At 41.6% G+C, this 10,820-nt stretch overlaps 1 protein-coding gene across 1 annotated transcript; it reads left to right on the top strand.

Moving 5' to 3' along the window:
- Positions 1–1,289: 1,289 nt before the first annotated feature.
- Positions 1,290–5,771, top strand: LOC142698348 (uncharacterized). Its single transcript, XM_075847909.1, has 3 exons — positions 1,290–2,055; positions 4,417–4,570; positions 5,732–5,771. The coding sequence occupies exons 1-3, from the start codon at positions 1,377–1,379 to the stop codon at positions 5,769–5,771; spliced, it is 873 nt and encodes a 290-aa protein (XP_075704024.1). The 5' UTR covers positions 1,290–1,376.
- Positions 5,772–10,820: the final 5,049 nt, after the last annotated feature.

The following is a 10,820-nucleotide window of genomic DNA, read 5'->3' as shown; positions in this document are numbered from 1 at the left end:
ATGTTTATCATCTAAACCTCAGTATACATTGTTTTCTGTGTTATCTGCTTCTTTTAATTTGAACTTTGACCCCCAAAGTTTTTTGGCGGTTTTTTCAATTTCTGCCCCATCTGAATTGGGCCAATCACCACTCAGTGGTATGTATTTATACTGTCCTGTTTTAAAACAATTTTATGCCTGATGAAGACGCCAGTTCGGCGTCGAAACGCGTTGCTACTGCAATAAAACTTTCATCAATATTATTATAAGAGACTACTCGTTTCTCCATCGTCTTGCACCACCAAGCAGCGCAGAGATAGATCCATTTTTCTCTCCACTAACCCACTACTAATCAGCGGTTTCCCTCGGCAACCGGATTGGATCTGGCAGCAGCACTCGTGGTTTACCCGCTTTTAACCTACAGCTATCTGGTGAGCATGGTATTTTATTCCTCCATCAGTTTACCCTACTGAATTACGCTATGTGGCGCCGTGGTCTTTTTTCTGTACCCCACTGCTCTAATAGTAAGTTGTGTACTTACAGCATTGTTTGATAGATAGTTATCAATGATAGGATGAGGGATAACAATGATCCAATTTTATCCATGAGTAGTGGATAGAGTATTAATGCTTATTTTTGTTTATTAGGCTGTCGGATATGAACCTCTGCAATACTCACATCGAGATATTAAAACATAAATAGACGCTAAAAAATACATCATTTAAACAGTTTAAGACAATACATGAACTGGAAAAAAGGGAATTATATACTGGTTTTTAAAGGTAATTGGTGTTGAAAAAAATCTTTGTATACTAAACCGCCATTTGATTAACAAGGAATGTGATGGGGGAGGGACCCGTTGGTATGGACAGTTAGGTGTCATCTGTAAAAGCCGTGAGCATTGACAGGTATTATTAATTATTAGACCATATTAAATTCTGCCGATAATTTCATAGATTCTTTCACTAATAATGTCAGGGGCCCCCCAGGCTATTGCCTGGGGGACACATGGTCGCACGGCCCCCCATAAGTTGTTAATAAAATATGTTTTTTTGCTTGGTATGTTTTTCTCTCCCCCTTTCCCTCTTTTCTCCATTTGTTATTTTATATTAGAATGGTACTTACCATCGTGGTGTCCCCCGGGTAAGCTGTGCTGGTGGCACGAGCCGGTTTCCAGATGTTTCTGTCTCTGGGCAGTTTGGAGTTGGTCCCAGCTGATTGGACCTAGGTCAGCTGTGCAATTGCATGAGCAGGTTCTGGCAGATTCTATCTCCAGGCAGTTTTGTGGAAGGCCAGCTGATTGGTCATTGATAAAATCCTAAAGGCGGGAAAATTGGACATAAAAGGAGCAGTTCATCGTGGTCAAGCAGCCAGTTTTTGAAGATTGGACCGTCGCCATGGATGTCCTGCTGATGGAGCTGATCAGAAGAGCGGAGTCGGAAGGAGGAGAAAACTGGCTGAGGCAATGCCTAGCAGCAGCGCCGTCGAGGGAAGTCGAGGGAAGAAGCGAACTTGCTGGGCTGGAAGACGACATAGAGGAAGCAGTGTCTCCTGCTGGGTCGTCGCTCGAGGTGCCGTCATCAGCTGCAGCCAAGAGGATGAAGTCTGCAGCAGAGTCATCACTGAGGGTGGAGCGCAGTTCCGGACGTTCGCTCCAGGTGCCGGAGCTTGAGAGGAGGCGGCCGACCGTGTCATCAAAGAAGGTGGCGCACAGTGCCGGAAGTGCGCAGCAAGTGCCGGCGCAATTGGCTAACCCGCTGGCCAGAAGTTTAGTCAGAGAACGGGAGACAACAGGTTGGTCGGGTACCCCCTCCTGCTCCAAGGATGGTGTGGAGGACACAGCGGAAGCGCCGGCCTCACTGGTTTTAGAGGCGGCGCAGGACTTTTCTTCAGAGCTGCAACCGAGGAAGAGGAGCCGGAAGACTAGGGTGGCTTATTCCCCACCCCCGCCAGTATCAAGGAGAAGAAGAGGTCCCAGGAGTCAACTTTCCTGTCAGCAAGTTTCCCCAGGATCTACAGGCACGCAGCAGGAGGTAGCAGAAGCGGTGCACGACCCAGGACAGGTGGAACAGAGTGGTGAGATGCCAGCTACCCCTTATCTGTCCCACCCCATCTCCCCTCCCCTCAATTCTAATGTAATGTTTGATATTTTAAAATTATTAGCTGATTTGGTCAGTAAGTCGGCTGTTCCTGCTAGTTCCCCCGCTGATGTATGGAAGCATAGTAGTCAGCATTTACAGAATGCTGGTTTTAGTAATATTCCTGTTTTAGAGAAAGGAATTGGTGTTTCGGAAACTTGCTGTAAGGAAGTGATGTCTTGCGATATTTCGCCATTAGGTTTTCATTTACAGCCAGCAATTAAGGAGCGTATTTGGAGGAACGAGTTTATAGATTTATTTTCTTTATTACCATCTGCGAAGGAGACTCTTGTCAAGCAGGATGGTAAGTCTGATAAAGATGAGGATAAAAAACGTTCTCCTCCTAAGTCTTTCTTTAACTGGCTACAGGCGTTCTGTATCTATGCTTCAGTTTTAGGGGAAAAGTCTTTCATTAATTCTAGTAATTTATTTCAGCATGTAGACATTATTCTTGAGGCTTACCGCCAGTTTGGTGGTTTAGCATGGTACAATTATGATGAAATGTTTCGCCAGAAGATGGCAGTGTACCCTTCATTAAAATGGGGCACTAAGGATGTTGGTTTGTGGCTTAGTTTAATGCTTCCACAAAGGTCAGTGCCCAAGCAGCAGCCTAGTTCTCAGAATACGTTGAGGAAAGGAGTTTGCTTTGCTTATAATGAAGCTCAGTGTAAATGGTTGAACAATTGTCGGTATAAACATGAATGTTCCTTTTGTGGGGGTTCGCACCCAATGTGTCGCTGTTTTAAAAGAGCAAACCAGTCTCAACCCCCTAGTTCCAAAGAACAGTTATCCAAAAGCATGGACGCCAGTGAAATTAATAAGAATGGCGCCTTGGCTAGAATTGTTCCCAGACAGGGAGAAAGCTAATTTAATTTTTAACGGTTTTAAGTTTGGTTTTGATATCCCTTCTTTCAAAGGATCTGGTTGTTGCTGGGTGGATAATTTGAAATCCATCCAGCAGCATAAGGATATTGTGCATCAGAAAATCCTGAAAGAGCTTGAAACTGGCAGGATCGCTGGTCCTTTTATACATCCGCCGTTTACAAACTTTAGACTTTCACCTTTAGGAATTGTCCCTAAGAAGGAATTGAATTCATTCCGTTTAATACATCACCTTTCTTACCCGTTTAAGGCTTCATTAAACGATGATGCTGACAAGTCTAAAGCGACAGTACACTATGCTTCGTTTGATCAGGCTGTCTCTTTATTGAGACAGTTTGGTCAAAATGCTTTTTTAGCAAAAGCTGATATCAAATCAGCTTTCCGTTTACTACCAGTTAACCCTGCAGGTTTCAACTCTCTAGGTTTTCAATTTGAAGGTGATTATTTTTATGACAAATGTTTACCAATGGGTTTTTCTTTATCTTGTTTCTATTTTGAGGCATTTTCATCCTTTTTACATTGGGTAGTGCAGAAGCAAATTCCGGATGGAGGTGTTCTGCACTATCTTGATGACTTTTTGTTTATAGGTGATGCTAGTTCTGAGTTATGTTATTCCTTATTGTTAAAATTTGTCGAGTTTATGAAATTTTTTGGTGTTCCGTTAGCTGAAGAGAAGACTGTGTTTCCATGTAGGTCATTAGAATTTTTAGGTATTAGAATAGATTCTGAGAGAATGGAATTTAGTTTACCAGAGGAAAAATTGTTAAAGTTAAGGGTTTCTTTAGTCAGTATGTTAGCTAGGAAGAAATGTTCATTACGTGATATGCAGTCACTGTTAGGGTTGTTGAGCTTTGCCTCTAGAGTTATTCCTATGGGAAGAGTTTTTTCAAAGCGACTGTATTTTTCAACAAGGGGTCTTAAGTCACCTAGGTCCCATATTAGGTTAACGGTTCAGCTAAAAGAAGATTTAGCTGTATGGCTAGAATTTTTATCTAAATTTAATGGACGCAGTTGCTGGCAGTTTAATTTTGAGGATTCTGACTCTTTGTCTTTATTTACGGATGCAGCCGGTAGTATGGGCTACGGGGCATTCTTTAATGGTCAATGGTCGGCTGAGTTATGGCCCAGTGCTTGGCGTGTAAGCAAAGTTACTTCAAATATTGTCTTATTGGAATTATTTCCGGTTTTGGTAGCCATAGTTGTATGGGGTCATTATTTTAAGAATAGGAGAATTTTGTTGTTTACGGATAACAAAGGTGTAGTCTTTGCAATTAACACATTATCTTCAAAATGTGAATTAGTAGTTAAGATATTAAGACATTTAACTTTATGTTGTCTGAAGTTGAACATCTGGTTGAAAGCTAGCTATATAGAAGGAAAAAAGAATGATATAGCAGATTCATTATCTCGTTGTCAGTGGCGGAGGTTCAGAACGATGGCACCAGAAGCGGAGCTTTGTGGAATTCCGTGTCCTCCTCATTTATGGAATCTGATTTGGGACTAATCTATGTTAATATTCAGAGATCCTTGGCTCCAAGAACATGGGCTGATTATTCAGCTGCTTGGAAGGAGTGGGTTAATTTCTGTGTTAATGAGAACTGTAATTTCTTTCATAATGAGGTAGGTCTAGTTTTAAAATTTGTATGTAGCCTGATTAGTTGGAGGCTGTCATTTGCCTCCATTTCTAAGTCTCTGGCAGGCATCTCTTTCTTTCTTAAATTAAACAGTTGTCCGGCTATTTCTTCGCTCTTCCCAGTTAAGCAGCTTTTGAAAGGTTACCATAGGTCAGCTCCGGTTGTGGAAAGAAGAAGGCCTATTTCATTAGATTTGTTGTTAAAATTATTCAAGGTGTTACATTTAGTTTGTTTTAGTAATTTTGAAGTGTGTTTGTTTAGAACAGCATTTGTGTTAATGTTCTTTGCAGCCTTGAGAATAAGCGAACTGGTGGCAGAGAGTAAAGTTTCAGTCCCGGGCCTTTCATTTCAGGATGTTAGTTGCAAAATTGACCATGTTTTGTTATTGTTAAAAAAATCTAAGACAGATCAATTAGGAAAAGGTCGTTTGGTTAGAATTAATCAGTTTTCGGGTTCTGTTCTTTGCCCAGTTTCTAATGTTAAACATTGGTTGTCAATCAGGCCGAGTCTTGGGGTTGCTTTCCTGATTCATCAGAATGGGGATCAGCTGTCCAGATTTCAGTTTAACTCTGTTTTGAAGAAATGTTTGAAGTCCCTGAAGTTGGAGCATTTAAAAATATCCTCCCATTCGTTTAGAATAGGTGCAGCTACGGAAGCTGCACAGTTAGGAATTGATGAAGGGATTATAAAAAGAATTGGAAGGTGGGAGTCTAATAGATTTAAACTTTATGTTCGACCAGACTTGTTAGTAGTGTAATTATATATCCACAGGTAAGCGTTTGGTTGTTTGGATCCTTGGCCACTCTTTTATATTTTGGGCACAGAAGAGAGCCGCGAGAAGGTCCTATACAGAAAATTTGTCTATGGATCTGCTAGTTTTTTCGGTTTTTTGGCATGGGGTAAGGGGTTTGCAATGGAAGAACGTGTTTTCTTTAGTTAAATCACTGAGTTTTTATTGGCCGGATCCGAATTTAATTATCATCCATGCTGGAGGCAATGACCTAGGTAAAGAAAAGACTTTGGACTTACTTTGGGAAATGAGAAGGGATATAGCCTTGATAAAATGTCTTTTCCCTGACGCTACTATTTCCTTTTCAGAGATTATTCCAAGACTGCTATGGTCCTCTGGAAATTATAAGTTTTTGAATCGAATCCGTAAAAGGATTAATAGAGCCATGTCTAAATACATGTCGGTCCTCGGTGGTCTTTCTTATAGACACAGTGACCTTGAAGACCTCACAGACGGGCTGTTCAGAAATGATTGTATACATCTTTCTGATGTGGGTATCGACATTTTCAATTTGGGCCTGCAGAATTTAATTGAAGAATGGCTGCGGTGTTTTGGGGGGGTCATGTCTTGGTAATGTCATGGCTTGTGGGGTTTGTCACCCAGCTAATGCTGGGCGGACTTGGTTTTTATTGGTCAAAATATTTATATTTTATTATTTATTCGATTATTTATGGTTATTCTCTTCGAATTATTTTATCTTAGGTTACCCTTAATAAACACCGTGGCCATTTTTATCCAAAGAAACTGTTGTCATGTTTTATTTCATTTTGATTGAGTATTGTGGGGTTTGTGCTACCATGTCAGGGGCCCCCCAGGCTATTGCCTGGGGGACACATGGTCGCACGGCCCCCCATAAGTTGTTAATAAAATATGTTTTTTTGCTTGGTATGTTTTTCTCTCCCCCTTTCCCTCTTTTCTCCATTTGTTATTTTATATTAGAATGGTACTTACCATCGTGGTGTCCCCCGGGTAAGCTGTGCTGGTGGCACGAGCCGGTTTCCAGATGTTTCTGTCTCTGGGCAGTTTGGAGTTGGTCCCAGCTGATTGGACCTAGGTCAGCTGTGCAATTGCATGAGCAGGTTCTGGCAGATTCTATCTCCAGGCAGTTTTGTGGAAGGCCAGCTGATTGGTCATTGATAAAATCCTAAAGGCGGGAAAATTGGACATAAAAGGAGCAGTTCATCGTGGTCAAGCAGCCAGTTTTTGAAGATTGGACCGTCGCCCACCCTCCCGCCCTATTGTTCTTAAATTCCTTCACGTCACGTTGTTTGTTAGAGGGGTTTGTCACCCAGCTAATGCTGGGCGGACTTGGTTTTTATTGGTCAAAATATTTATATTTTATTATTTATTCGATTATTTATGGTTATTCTCTTCGAATTATTTTATCTTAGGTTACCCTTAATAAACACCGTGGCCATTTTTATCCAAAGAAACTGTTGTCATGTTTTATTTCATTTTGATTGAGTATTGTGGGGTATGTGCTACCATGGAACATTAATTCTTTTTTTATCACAACTTTTTTTTATTTTCACAATCCTGACCCTTATGTAGCGTCTCTGTGATATTTACAGCAAGGCAAGCGTAATCTCGTTTTAAATGACAGGTTACATCGTACAGGTCTTTACCACTTTGGAATTTTTCTAAGACCCTCTCTCTTTCTCCACCATTACATGATCCACTGAAACCAAATATCACAAATTCTCGTCTGTGGATCTTGTCCCCTATATTGGTGGACAGGTAAATTCCCAGAGGAGCCACACCACAGAATAATAAGCCACAAAAGGTTAATCTGTACAAACCATCTAGTCAGGCGGGGTATTAACGTACTGGCTTTACTGGCATAGCTTATACTCCACCCTTTGCCACCCAAACAAGCCCAAGTTGTCCTTTAAAACAGAGAACAAATCCTCATCCGTCAACACATTTGTGCTTGAGTACGCAGCCAAACATGAAGGTGACTCACCACTCACAGGAATCCTGGCATCACCCAAGGGTGCCTCCAAGATTGTTCCAGCAGCTGGACGACCAGTCTCTTGACCGTGGTCAGCTGCAGATCCCAATGATGCAATAGGAGGCAGTCTTCGTCCGTATCCTATGACAACGGTCTCTCCCACCAGCAGCAAGGAGGGGGGCAATAAACTCCTTTTGGAGTCTACACCTGTCTCACCACTGATGCTACCGACTGCCCTCCATAGTCTGCCTGTACATTATAATCACAGGACTGCTCCTCCCACCACACCTCGAGCCATCCATGCCTCTACTGCTTCCTCAGGGACAGAGCAGAACCCTGCCTCATGGACCTGTTAGATGAGGGTGCAGTACAAGGACTGACTCCTCCTTCCTCTACACCAGCGCTGTCCCACATCCCTGGACCACTTTACTGCAAGCCGGGAACTTCCGGCCATGCCACATGCAGGGAAGGGGGGGGGGGGTGGAGGAACTATTTTTAGAGCATAACACTTCCCTCTAAAAAGCATGGGACAACAATAACAGTCCATAAGCTTTTGGAAAGGGCTCTTCAGCTCCTTTGCTTTGGGAAAATAGTTACTGCCAGACTCCAGCCATCCCTTAATAAGTGGATTTCCACGCCGTTGCATTCACTCCACCACTGAGGACCCTGTGTGGTAACAATCCTGAATCTTTTTGGAGAACTGTTGCCTACTAGGCACAGGTAACCCTTTATAACGACTCAGAAAAAATAATTGTGTTAACCATTTAAGATTACATTGATAATAAACATTAATTTAAACTATATAAGCAATATACCCATAAGCTCCATAATTCTAGGCACCCAAGGGGCCTTACAATAGAATACACTTGTTATGCTACTTTTTACCATAAAATGGGGGTTTGCCATACAGCACAGGCAAGGGGGGGCATGTTATTTTGTTTCATTTTTGAGGGGTTAACCCGACGGAAACCTCAGACGGAATCCCTCAACGGAAGGGCAGCGGTGATGTGAACAGGTCCTTAGTGTCGTCTTTTTCTTTATTTTCTATTTGTACATTATACCTGAGATAAATAACTATGTCCCTAGTGTGTTATACATATTAGGCTGGGTTCACACGACCTATTTTCAGACGTAAACGAGGCGTATTATGCCTCGTTTTACGTCTGAAAATAGGGCTACAATACGTCAGCAAACATCTGCCCATTCATTTGAATGGGTTTGCCGACGTACTGTGCAGACGACCTGTTATTTACGCGTCGTCGTTTGACAGCTGTCAAACGACGACGCGTAAAAATACAGCCTCGTCCAAAGAAGTGCAGGACACTTCTTTGGACGTTTTTGGAGCTGTTTTCTCATAGACTCCAATGAAAACAGCTCCAAAAATGGACGTAAAAAAACGCAGCGAAAAACGCCGCGAAAAATGCGAGTTGGTCAAAAAACGTCTGAAAAGCAGGGTCTGTTTTCCCTTGAAAACAGCTCTGGATTTTCAGACGTTTTTGGTCACTACGTGTGCACATACCCTTAGTGTCTATAACATGTATCAGGAACATATTATCACACCTTTGATTCTTTACAGATGACTGATCCCAGTGAGAAGAAGGAACGTGACATATAATCCTGTCAGCAGCAAGAAAGGAATCACAAGACAGGTAATTAATATTTATATTAATTACTGATAACACTCAGGCTAGACATGAGTTCTAGACCTGCAGAGGTGTGATAGTATCTTCCTGATACATCAGAATATATGTGTTTTTAACCGCTTCCCGACCGCCCACTGTATATTCACGTTGGCATTTGCTGGGCTCTGTGCAGTGCCGACGTGAATTCACAGTGGGTGTTAAAAGCGCGATCCGGGTGTCTCAGAGTAGCGCTGACACCCGGATCGCGCTGTTAACCCCTGCCTCTGGTCCTGGAGTCATGACCGGGACCTAATTGGTTCAGGTCCCAGTCATGTGATCGCAGGGAAAGCTTGTTGTAGCAACGAACTGGAAAGTTTGTTACTACAACAAACTGGAAAGTTTGTTGCTACAACAAACTTTCCCGGGGACCGATTGCGGGTGCTTCAGTCGGTTATAAGGCAGAACCGGAGGCCATACAACGGCCCCTGGGTCTGCCATGCACAGCAGCCTATGAGAACCAGCCGGAGGCCGGTCCTCCTAAGCTTCCTGTCAGTGTGACTCTCAGCGTCACACTGACAGTTTATAATACGTTACACTACCTAGGTGGTGTAATGTATTATAGCAGCGATCAGTGCTGCCAGTCTTCAAGTAAAAGGTAAAAGTAATAAAAATGTTTTATAAAAGTGTAAAAACAAGTTATAAAAGTTACAAAAACAAAAAATGCTTTTTTTCCCTATAATAAGTCTTTTATTATAGGCAAAAAATTAAAATGTTAAAAAAAGTACACATATTTGCTATCACCGCGTTCATAACGACCAAAACGATAAAACGATAATATTATTTTTCCCGAACGGTGAACAGCGCAAAAAAAATAATTAAAAAACTATGTCAGAATCGCAATTTTTTTTGGTCATCAACCCTCCAAAAATATAGAATAAAAAGTGATCAAAAAGTCACATGTACCCTAAAATAGTACCAATAAAAACGACAACCCGTCCCGCAAAAAACAAGCCCTTACACAGCTTTTTTGACTGAAAAATAAAAAAGTTATGCCTCTCAGAATATGGTGACACAAAAAAGAAATAATTTAATCGAAGAGTAATTTTATTGCGCAAATGCCACAAAACATAAAAAAACTATATACATCTAGTATCGCCGTAATCGTATCGACCCGCAGAATAAAGTAAAATTTCATTTATAGCGCACGGTGAAAAGTGTAAAAAAAAAAGACAAAAAACATTGTCAGAATTGTTTTTTTGTCACTTTGCTTGCCAAAAAAAATCTAATTTAAAGTGATAAAAAAATCACATGTACCCTAAAATGGTACCAATGAAAACTACAGATTGTCCCGCAACAAATAAGTCCTCGCACGGCTCCGGTGAAGAAAAAATAAAAAAAAAGTTCTGGCTCTCAGAATATAGCGACAGAAATTATGCAGTGTCCAAAAGCTGATAAGATCAGGCGCCATTTATCAATGCGACATTGGCCACATATCTGCGGATTATTATTTATTTACCAAATTATTATACCCTCTTATTATGTCCTGATGTACTCTGCCCAATTCACACATACCCCCACTTCATGAACTGAAATAAAAGCAAAACCCCAAACAGAACAGTTACCAAGCAAACTCTGCGCTCCAAAAGCCAAATGGCGCTCCCTCCCTTCTAAGCCCCACAGCGTGCCCAAACACCAGCTTACGTCCACATATATGATATTTTATATCTGGGAGAACCTGCTCAACATTGTATGAGGTACTTGTCTTCAGTGGCACAAACTGGGCACAACATATTGTGCGTTAAAATGGCATATCAGTGGAAAATT

The sequence above is a fragment of the Rhinoderma darwinii genome, unplaced genomic scaffold, assembly GCF_050947455.1.
Source record: "Rhinoderma darwinii isolate aRhiDar2 unplaced genomic scaffold, aRhiDar2.hap1 Scaffold_103, whole genome shotgun sequence".
Classification (NCBI taxonomy): Eukaryota; Metazoa; Chordata; class Amphibia; order Anura; family Rhinodermatidae; genus Rhinoderma; species Rhinoderma darwinii.
This window is presented reverse-complemented; position numbering and strand designations above follow the sequence as displayed.

Coding starts and splice junctions, on each gene's coding strand:
- LOC142698348 (XM_075847909.1), top strand. CDS start 1,377: ATGGATGTCCTGCTGATGGAGCTGATCAGAAGAGCGGAGTCGGAAGGA. Junction 2,056..4,416: donor AGGACAGGTGGAACAGAGTG/GTGAGATGCCAG, acceptor TCTCGTTGTCAG/TGGCGGAGGTTCAGAACGAT. Junction 4,571..5,731: donor TATTCAGCTGCTTGGAAGGA/GTGGGTTAATTT, acceptor TTTCCTTTTCAG/AGATTATTCCAAGACTGCTA.